Source organism: Pyxicephalus adspersus, chromosome 1 (genome assembly GCF_032062135.1).
Source record: "Pyxicephalus adspersus chromosome 1, UCB_Pads_2.0, whole genome shotgun sequence".
NCBI lineage: Eukaryota > Metazoa > Chordata > Amphibia > Anura > Pyxicephalidae > Pyxicephalus > Pyxicephalus adspersus.
In genome coordinates, this window is record NC_092858.1 from 161,811,685 (window position 1) to 161,822,639 (window position 10,955).

The window sequence follows — 10,955 nt, forward strand, 5'->3', positions numbered from 1 at the left end:
GCTATATAGTGTCCCCCTTTATTTTTTTTCCAGGAGCAACTTGTAAAAAAGACAAAAGGAGGGGAAAGGCAACTGGACCAGCACAGAGAGTAATTAGACACTCACTAAGAGGAGACAGATACAGCGTTTAAGGGTGGGCTGTGTAAGGAAATTGACTTCCTGTAGTGGTCAAACGAGTTAAAGGCACATTGCCAGTGAAAAATAAATAAACTATAAAAGAAAAATGCAGCAAATAGGCATTTCAAATACTTCACTATTTTGTGCATTTATCACTAAGTTTAGCAAGTTGGTGACACAGTCTCCAAAACTATTGAACAATTGAACACACATATTCACTAGGCATGATAAAGATAGACAGATGAATAGTAAACTTTGAAAATTTGAATAAGTTTGTGTGACATGGAAGAGGAAGGGGGTCCTATTATTGACTCCATAAGTGGTGGGCATAGCTAACAGTAAGCCCTTATGCAAACCTAACATGGGCCCCTTCTCCCCTGCCTCCCATCCCTCTCCCAGTACAAATCACTCCAGGGAATAACCACCACAACTCTTACACAGTCTCAAGCGCACACTGGCTCCCATACTACACGTCATCCCTCCTTCTGCCCTCAGTCTGGTCCTCCATCACTGCAACTTATGTTTAAAATAAAGAAGAAGGAGAAGGTAGACAGCTGTCAAACTCCCTGACAGCACATCTCCTTCCACAGACCTCCAAGTTTACTCCTCCGACTCCACAAGCTCAGTGAGCTTGGCTGAGACACAACATTGGAAGAAATGAGAGTGGCAGGGCTAGTGTAGGGGTCCCTGTTGGTTGAGGAGGGTCTGGCCCTTTGCCCTGGACCCCATACACATCTAGTGTAAAAGTCACAGGGAGCCTTTGTGTTACTGCACAATGTCCACACCTGGTTCCAAGCCATGTTCATTCATAAATTGGCTTCTCTCTAAAATTGTCCCTAGCGTGAATATGGTATTAGGCTGCCAATGGCTCTGGGTACTGTGTAAAGCACTGCAGGGTATGCCAACCCACTATAAATAAGCCCTAAATGTTGTTTGTTGCTCCTTGCATATTTCTGCTTTAATTCTCTGCATTGTACTGAGAAAACAGCCAGTGTATTCCTAGGGCTTTGTAGTACTCCACCTCTCTGGTCTGCCCACCTGCAGGGCCACCAAAGGATAAGGGGGAAAAGGGGTACTTCTGTACCGGGCCTCAATCAAAGCTCTATTTTCGGACCTTTTGACATAGAAGAGGGGCCCCCAATTCTGTCTAGTATAGTAGGTTTCTAGGAGAACCAGGTACTTTTTTTGAGTATGGAAAAGGTGAATATTAGATATGTGTGCTGTCAATGTAACTACCTATTTAAGGGCATTAATCGAGAGTGATTGATGCACCCTCTGAACATCTTCCATATATATACATTTAGAGTTGACTGACCCTTTAATTGGTTCTTACTCATAATCATGATTGTTCAAAGGCAGTCTCATTGTTTCATTTATAGAATATACATTTTTTCTACTTTTACTAGTGTGTTATATTCATGAATTGCTGGCCATACCACAATTTTCATACCACTTTAAACCACCATTGTTAGTATTATCTCTCCCCATCCTTTACAGGGCTATGCAACTAAACACAGTTTTTTTTTTTTTTACCAGTGAAAGGTTAAAGTTTGCTTTATTTGTTTTGGAAATGGAAAGCCATTCAAAAATGATTGACATTGGCCTAAAATTGCCATGTGGATGTCCAGAATCATTACCACCCAGTGTTTGCATTGCACAATACACCAGTTGTTTCTCAAACCTCAAACCTTTTTGGCCGTGCACTTTATTATTCTCTCCATTACCAAAGCAAAGAAAGACTACATGAGTACACAAACCGCAATCACCATGCTATGCAAACTAATAAAGAATTCCAGTCATGGGCTGACATATTTACACTAATTTTATCATGTGAAATGAAGACAGCAAACAAGATAGTTGAGGAATGTCAATGTGTTCTTTTAATAATTCTAGTAACATACAATACAGCATAAATACTCTTTTCTTTGTTATAGAAAGCGATAACTTAATATATAATCGGACTTGATGTACAAAAATAAATAGGTATATGATATGACATTGAAACAATCCCTTCATAGAAGAGGCAGACGCAAATACTTATGAAGTATATTCGATGTATATACACGTAAAAGTCATATTCTCCAACCTGACCTAAGCAAGTGACACATAGGGGTTGGCCAACAGCTGTGGATGGACCTGCTATCCCCAGGACTGTCAAACAAATATACTTCCATATTGCATCACTTGAAATATGGAACCTATAGAAATTTCTGTTTACAACTCTATACATATAGAAGAATAATCCTATACTCTATACTGGCCTAAATTTAGACTCCCCCCACCCAAACTTTACTAATGGTATTGGCTTTCCTAAAACTATTTACAACCAGATGGACTATTATAGAACTTAAATTAATATTTCGGTACAGGAAGAACCCTGTTTTTTTTAGTTGGTTCTGTTGGTTTGACCACTAATTTCTTGAGATCCCTGTTTGGAACTGAGGCCATCATGCAACCAAATATGGGATTCTCATGTTTTCAGCTTTTGCAGATTTTACCAACAACCTTAAAAAAAAAATGCTTCTGGGCATCTGTTTGCCAATATTCAACTTTTTAGGGATAATGTTATTATATTTCCAATATTTTTGTATTAGCAGGCTGCAATATAGCAAAAAATTTATTGGTCCAACTAATCTGCACATCCCATATGAATAAGAATATGGCTTTATTTTTTTATAAAAATAGATATATATATATATATAATGTGACACCGTAGCAGCCATTGTTATTTTAATAGAGATCCTTTTCAGCTCCTGATTTTACCCTTCCTAACTAAGGTAGGTTAACCCCATTAAGGACAATATTCAAGAACAGATCTGAACACCCCTATATAAAAAGGCCGGCAATGGCTGGCATACAGTCTATATTTTATCAGCTACAGGAGCAGATGAATCAATGAAAAATCCAGGAGCCAGTTAGTGTAATCTTGGAGGCAGACAACTTACACTTTAAAAGTCAAGTTTTCATTTTTAAGTGCAGTGGCTATTCGGTTCCAGGAACTTGTCTGGACCTGTGTTTACAACCAACATGGCTTCCAGTTAGCTTTACCTAAGTTGTAACAGACGCTAAGGTTTAAAAAACAGACAATGCCTCGGGGGTCCTAGTGATGAAGGGTTTAGTGACACTAATTTGCCCCTTGTTTAAACCTACTGCTCAACCTGATGGTTCAATCCAACAGGCAGTGATCTGCACTGTTTCTTCTCCATAAACTTTCCATCGTCTCGCCTCTTGCACATTGGCCAAACACGTTCTACCTGACCCTTCTGCTTTCAGCATGTTCAGTTTTGTTTAATAGAACCTAGTAATGTTCTGAGTCAGATGCTGTTTAACTGCAATTGGAAAGCGTACAAAAGTCTATTAAATGCTTAGGCTTCTTTGATGGATCGCAGTTGTCTTGAGGCAAGTTGCTACCCTCATAGGAGATGCATTTTAAAAGTCTCTTTCTAAAGCCCTTTCCACAGGTCTTAGAACATGAAGACCATTCACCCAATTGCCACTGGGGGCAAGGGATGTCCGCACATGGCCTAATGTCATCCGGCTTTAGCTCGTTAGCGCAGTCTTTTGAAGGCTGACCCCTCAAGTCTTTGCACTCGACTGATCTTCTCTGCCAGCCTAATCCACAAGTCTTTGAGCATTCACCCCACTCTTTAATGACCCATTCGGAGAGAATGGTCTCTTTAATGGCATTAAAGGACTCTTTCTTTTTATTCAAAGTCTTTTCTGGTTGAGCTCCTTTTTTCACAAAATAAATGTACTTGATTTTCAAGCGCTGAGATTCTCCCACCGTGAGGACCTGTATGGTGATCGGTTCTTTCAAAGGCTTGTAGCTTCGTATTCTTTCTAAGGATGCAGTTGAACCGCTGTAGGTCAAGAAGTTGCCATTGTGAGAAATGTCTAGTTCCAGTGTGGACAATGTGTAATCTCCGTTGAGGATGTACGTTCCATCGGCAGCCTTGATTGCCAAAAAGCTGCCATCATGCATAGATCCCCTGTTGTTACGTTGTTTAATCTCAATGTTTGTTGCTCCTGCTGGAATTGTGACAACATCGTGGTAACCAGGTCTGTAAAAATAAAAACAATACAATTTAATTAACACATTTTTACAAAAAAAATATCAATAAAAGACCTTGTGCCCTGACTTCTAATCTCCCTGAGTATCTGAGATTTACTAAAGTTTTAAACCGTTAAGTGTTTCCATTTTGCTGGTCGGTATGTTTCTGAGTGGCTTAGTTGTAAAGCAGTATGAGTGAAAAGGAGGGGACTTCCCTATGCTTTAGGGGGAATTTTTTTAACAGTTGGATTTTAATGGCTACATATAACTGATCATATAACTGATCATGCTATTAAGTCATCAGTAGGGTGTATAAGCAGAAGTAAACTTGGCACCAGTATCACAACAGTGGGAGCAAATAAGGACAAACGGTGCCTACAGCATCATACATATTCTGATATAGTATATTTAAGGTGGTGTATAAACTCTTAAGTGGCTTTTTTTAACTTTATGAATCTGGTATAGTTTCACTTTAATTTAGTAAAAGATTAACTGGACTTTTGTCCTTTGAATGAGTTAAACTGTAAACGTGTCAAAAACACACACCACCCGTCCATTAAGTGTAATGCCCTACTGATTAATTAGACACTGAAATTCCTTTCGGTGAGTGCATATTTATGATCACACAAAGGTTCAAGCAACTTATTAACTTTGGAGGGCAAAAGATGTAGAGAATTAGAGTGAATGAACAATGTGATTTGTAACATACCGTGCTTTAGTGAAGGTTCCAGAGACTTTCTTGCAGGTGGATCCATTTCCACCGCAGATGCCACACTTGTCAAACTTCTTGCTGGACCCAATAACTCTGTCACAGCCGGCCTTGACACATTGGCCCTGGATACAGACAGATGTGGAGTCGGGGCTACATGGAGTGCCATCAGCAACCTGTATGAGGCAACAAAAAACAACTTATTAAAACAAACCATTACTGATTTACTAGGAAGTACATATATATGATGAGAGTAATATATAGGCTTTTAGTGACTAAAAAGTATAAAGATTTATCTGGAGCATTTGTAAAGCTCAACTCTAGACAAGGTATAGAAACTTTATCAAATACTGTACATGAACCTGGATAAAGAAATAGCTTATAATGGGAAATACCAGGCTTCTGTCTTGCAGCTTTTGGAGGACCAATTACTGAAGCTATTGTCTAGGGGATCAGACACCCATATGCCCTTATGTAGTCATTTAGAGCTATTGCTTTGTATGTTCCTACATGTCTCAAAGCTTCTAAACTGATTGTAAGACTACAAGTAATGATGACACAAAATTCCCCAGCCTTGTTCTCCTGCAACAGCTGCTGTAGTTTGCAAATGTAGGACAGTCTACATTATATTTGCCCAGAAACTTTAGCCTTTGTGTGTACTGTAAGCATCATTATCATTTGAAGAGCTTACCCTGGGGTTTAGCACAAAGAAGAATCCAGTGCCCTTGGCACGGCATACAAGCTTGCATCGGTCTTTTGGACGTACACCAGCAAACTTAGGTGTCCATTCCACAGCAGGTCCACTTCCAGTTGCAGACTTGGAGAAGTCATTGTGAGCTTCACATTGTTCTTCACGGAATGTCTTGCCTAAGGAGAAGATATAGGACACATAAGATTTTGCACACAACTAAACCTATAACTTGACACTATGTTCTGTATTCAGATGTAAAACTGAATAATCATAGTCACTTACCATTATTTTCAGGGCACTCATCAGTGTTGCATGAACGATACTGAACTCTTTTCCCTTCACAGTATTTGCCTCCATCTTTTGGCACTGGGTTGTTACATTCCCGTACTGAATACTGAACTCCACCGCCACAAGTTCTGGAGCACTCACCCCATGGTCCCCATGCTCCCCAACCACCATGTATAGGGGTCTGTAATTATACAAGAAAAAAAGAACATTAAGTATCTTTAACTACACAAATACAAAAAGGCAACTGCAAAAACAGAACATAGTAGTTTCGCAAGAAGAAATTATAATGGTAGCCAATAATAGATTAGCATTTGTAAGGCCAACTAGGTAATATTCTGACAGCAGTCTTAAATTTGGAGGAAAGTAAGTAGGAAATGTTTCAGAACATCTCATGATATAAAACAAATGTTCTCCACGGCAAAAGCCATGTATGGTCAACCTGAACAAACTGGCTTTTATTTCTAAATAGGGAAGAAACCAAAAAGTGAAACCTGCCCTGGTAAATCTTGAGTTCATTGCTATTTACATTACTTAAATGGCTAAGCCAGTTTAGTTGTTTTCAGATGAGAGATTCTAATAAAAAAGAGCCTCCCCTATGCCAAAGTTTGGAAATTTCCCAATCTTCATTTGCAGATGTAGCGGAGTGATCCAACAAAAACGCTAAATTCCAAATGCTAACTGAAAAAAAAATAATACTGAGAAACCAGAAACATACCTCATAATGCTTCTTGTCCATCTGCTGAACGCACTTCCCATTAAGACACCATTTCCCTTCTCCACAACTGGTCCCATCGGCCCAAGGAAAGTGTTTAGTTTGGCACACAAGCAGGCCTCCAGAGACTCCAGTGCACCACAAGGTCGTACACGTGCTGGCGGCATCTGGACAATGTCTGGAGTCTTCTCCAAATGTAAATTGGCACTGCTTATTGGCATCATACAGTGTTCCAGGGAGATCTGATGGGAGTTGGATTGGTCGGCTTGGCTTGTCCAATAAGCACTCTCCTAATTAAATTAAAAAAAGAAGGGTTACAGCAAATGTTTTCAGAGAACATGCTTTCATAACTTATGACATCTCACTTTACTATATGCCTAGTCAAATCATGTCTTCGAGATCATTTAAAGGGGAATAACCTCTAGTAAAATTTATTAGGGACTTAGCGTTGGATCAAGAGCTTCTTAAAATATAACTACCTACAACCATTATAACATGCAAGGACTCAAATGCTACCATATTTAAAAATAACTGCTATTATCTCCTTTCTACATAAACGTTTTTTACTTTACAGACCAACAGGGGCAAGAAAAGTTACATATTATAGAAGCCAGGTCACCAAAGTAACTGGGGGCCAACAAAATCATTAGAGGCCTTCACAAATGTCCCTTTGGGTTAGCTCTATATTTTTCAGCCTCTCTTCAAAAAGAACAATATGAAATTGTTTTACTATAGCACTACACACACTTACCATGACCGTTGTCCAAGAACGAAGTGATCATGTAGGCACTGCATATGGACCACGGTTCCTCCCTGTCCAGGTTGGAGAGCATTGAAGCCATCATATGTGAATCTGCATTATCGCCATTGTAGCTGGAGCAGTGCTTTGCATCATCATGGGGCATATTAAATACATGACCTGAAAATAAACATTTTTCATTATTGGAAAAATTCAGAAGAGGTTTTCAATTTCTTAAAAAATTGAAAAAATTTACAGAGTGAAGTGTACTCTACAACCATTTTCTTAACAATGTACTTGAGGGATGTCTTCCGCTGATCAAGATATTATTAAGTATCTTGCAAACTTCCGAAGTGTTCAAGTATTTCCTTATCATAAACATTTAGCTCTTCAAAATGCATTCCTTTCCAGGTTTCTATATAGCTAGAGTGTCATAAACATCTTCTAACCATCTGTTGTGTCTAAACAAACATTAAGTTCCTTCCTGAGTATATGTTTGAGTATAACTTACATCCTAATCTGACAGCAAACCCAAACCTCCCTATAGAATGTCGGGGAATCCTACCTAGTTCATGGGCTGTTGTAAAAGCTGCTTGCAAGCCGTCATCTTCTATGATGGAGCAACTGCGACTGGGATCGCAAACCGTTCCAACATCGGCCATACCGAGGGTATCGCATGTCTGGGCTCCGCAAAGGTCCTAGAAGACAAAACAACAGTTTCAAAATTAATTAGCTTAAGGACAAAACTTTGGCAGTAGATGTTTAACTTTGGCTCAAGTCCCTGGCTCAAGGGAGCATAAATGTTTGAGATCCAAGGAGACATTTTTTTTCCAGTTTAGAACTGGATTTTTTTATCAAGACATCACACCGACTTATCACAGCTAGAAACATTCTGGACTGTAATCTCCTATATAAGACATTTATGGAATGGAAAGACATAAACCTGACTTACTTGTCTCGTAAAAAGAATGGCTGTGTCGTAATGTTCTGCATGCCGATCACTGGGTGGGTTATGCTGCTTCTGCCAGCTGCAGAAGTTCCTCAAAGTTAGAGCAGCGTTGGTTGTGACCTCAGGTCCTTTTTGCTCATCGTAGATGATGAGGATCTTCACCACCACTAAGCTGATGGAGTTTCGGATGCTGGGATGCTTGTAAAGTTTTGCAGCCACTGACATCAGGGTGAGGAGGTAGTGCTTTAAATTGCTTCCATGAAATTCAGCCATAGATTGATCGGCTACCAGCATGGTTTCAACATAGCGTGGGCTAGAGACAAATCTCTTTTTCCGTGTGTTTCCCAACCCTGCACAGAGACAAAAGAACAACTGTCAGTCTGCTGCTGTCTATCTAAATCCAAATGGTTAAACAATCTAAATGGTAAAAAAAGAGAATTGACACTCAGTATTTGCTATTTTTAGCTTAAGTGCCAACCCATTCAAACTGCAAACTGTCCTCATTTCTCACATTAGGTCATCTTTGGCTAGCAAGACAATATATGAGTCACCTACAAACTTTTTTTTTTTTTTTTTTTTAACTTTGAACATTTAACAAGTAGCAAGCAAAGCCTGTACAGTGCATGCATCTAAATTCAGTGACAGATTATATCTCTGAGCCTGAAACCTCAGCACCTTTCTAACACACTGTACCCTTGTTCTGCCAATCTGGAGCTGCATTAACTACTTCACTAGCTGCAGCACCACTCCTACAAGAAAGCGAACAAGACCATGCAATTCATACACGCCCGGTAAGGTGAAAGCACACAGCCTGCTTTCTCCACACACTTATTGTAATATTTAATTTTCAATCACAATTAGCAGATTTTATTTTTATGAATGAAAGTTTTACAAGCCATGTATAACAAGGTGCAAAACCATAAAAAGGTATAACTCTTTTCATAAAACTTGGGGAAACTGTGCAAGCAGCAACCTGTCAATTTTCTGCAATGATATCATTCCTTAGCAGAGGCTGTTTAACTCCTGCAACTCCAGGTTCACTGCAATCTCTGCTTTCCAACCTGCTGTGCAACTTGTGTGAATAGCACAGCCCTGTGGCTTGGCTGACTGGCTTGGCTCCATGGCATTCAGCCCTGCACATTTATTGGATATGGATGAGCCAATAGCCCAAATGCTTGGAGTTTTTTCTACATCAAGTGTTATACATTAAAACTTTTTTTTGATTAGAAAAAAATGAACTGGACCTGATTGGTGATATTCTGCAATTTTAAAAGCAGATTTATTTTTTGTGATCTATAATGTGCATGGTTGCTAGGCTCAAGAACTGTCCCAGTTTTGAAAGCTCTGTCTCTGGAAATGTCCTTAGATTGCAAAACTGAACTTCTGCTGCAGAGAACCCCTCTGCACATATAATATATCATCTAGTAATAAATCTGAGCTAATATAGAGAAGAAAAATTTTAGAAACAAAGTATCCATTGACAAATGCAGAATGTTGCCAATTTGTGCGCATAATAGAAGTAGGTGTGAAAGGTGTGAAGTACCTGGATGGGTGGGGATCTTTTGGGGCTCCTCCGGTGCCATCTGTTGGGGGGTGCTATCAGTCACTCCGCACTTAGCCTTGGCACGACTCCTTTTGCTGACCAGATGCAACTGCAGAGGGCTGGCAGAGTTGGAAGAAGCTGGGGTTATGGTGTGATTGCTGGGTTGGATGAAATATTCTTCCCCTTTGTAGAAGAAAGCTCCTCTTAAGCCATCGCAAAGGCTGAGCGCAGCGCTACTAGCCTGGTCCCCATTGACAGTACCAGAGTAGAAGCAGTCAGCCAGGTTGCCCATTGCCTGTGCGATGTCTTCTCCAGCGATCTTAGGTCGCCCGACATATTGCAAGCTAAAGTCCTTTGCAAGGAAGCTGGGATCTTTCTGTAGCTCCAAGGTCAAGGTTTGTCCAAAGACATCCAAGCGGTAAATCACCTTCTCATCCTCAGGTGCCCCTTGCATGGAATCAGCTTCCACCTTGACAGGGGCAACCAGCTCCTCTTCCATGGACACACCATGGGCAATCCGGGCACAGAGCAGGGCTGCCAGCAGGTAGTGCACACAGCTCATCCTTGCTAGTAAAAGTAACTTTTGGAAAAGTTGGTGAAAGTTTGCAAAAGTTGTGAAAAGTTCTAAGTCAGCAGTGATCTCACTCTTCCCCAGCGCAGGTTGCTGAGAAGAAGTTTAGGGAACTAAGCAAGCCGGCTCACTAGCAAGTTCCCTGGGATACAGTCTGGGTCATGGCTGGGGGATTTGTGCAGCAGCCTGACACCCTGTGCGGGAATTTATGGGCTCCTTAGGCAAGCCTTCCTGTGGTCCCTCCTCCCTGACTCTTTGAAGTGAGCTGATCTCATCTCGTGCGTAGTCCTTGGAGGAACAAACCCCTTTCCTTGTGCTGGAGCATAGCCAAGATCATCAATCATGGGGATTGGAGAGGGAGGAGGAGGAGAGGGGAGAGAGCAGCTGCTTTGGCTAGCCTGGAAATCTGCAGGACTGACATACAGCCAGGCTCAGATCCTACACAAGCTGTCACCTCCACACTCCTCTATTTCTTACATAACTGGCTGTCCTGATAAGGAATGGATGCGCAAAGTTCATGTGGCTCTGATTTGTGGCAAAGAGACAAAGAATACCACACATGCTGCATTCAAATTTTGTGTTGTC

The 10,955-nt window shown here is 40.6% G+C and overlaps 1 protein-coding gene across 1 annotated transcript; it reads right to left on the bottom strand.

Moving 5' to 3' along the window:
- Positions 1-1,974: 1,974 nt before the first annotated feature.
- ADAMTS1 (ADAM metallopeptidase with thrombospondin type 1 motif 1) lies at positions 1,975-10,556 on the bottom strand. The gene is made up of 9 exons (XM_072398005.1): positions 9,800-10,556; positions 8,260-8,606; positions 7,873-8,005; positions 7,320-7,487; positions 6,572-6,858; positions 5,851-6,037; positions 5,569-5,744; positions 4,878-5,053; positions 1,975-4,178 (listed from the first exon to the last, which is right to left on the bottom strand). Exons 1-9 carry the CDS (start codon positions 10,359-10,361, stop codon positions 3,443-3,445), a joined length of 2,772 nt encoding a protein of 923 aa, XP_072254106.1. The 5' UTR covers positions 10,362-10,556; the 3' UTR covers positions 1,975-3,442.
- Positions 10,557-10,955: the final 399 nt, after the last annotated feature.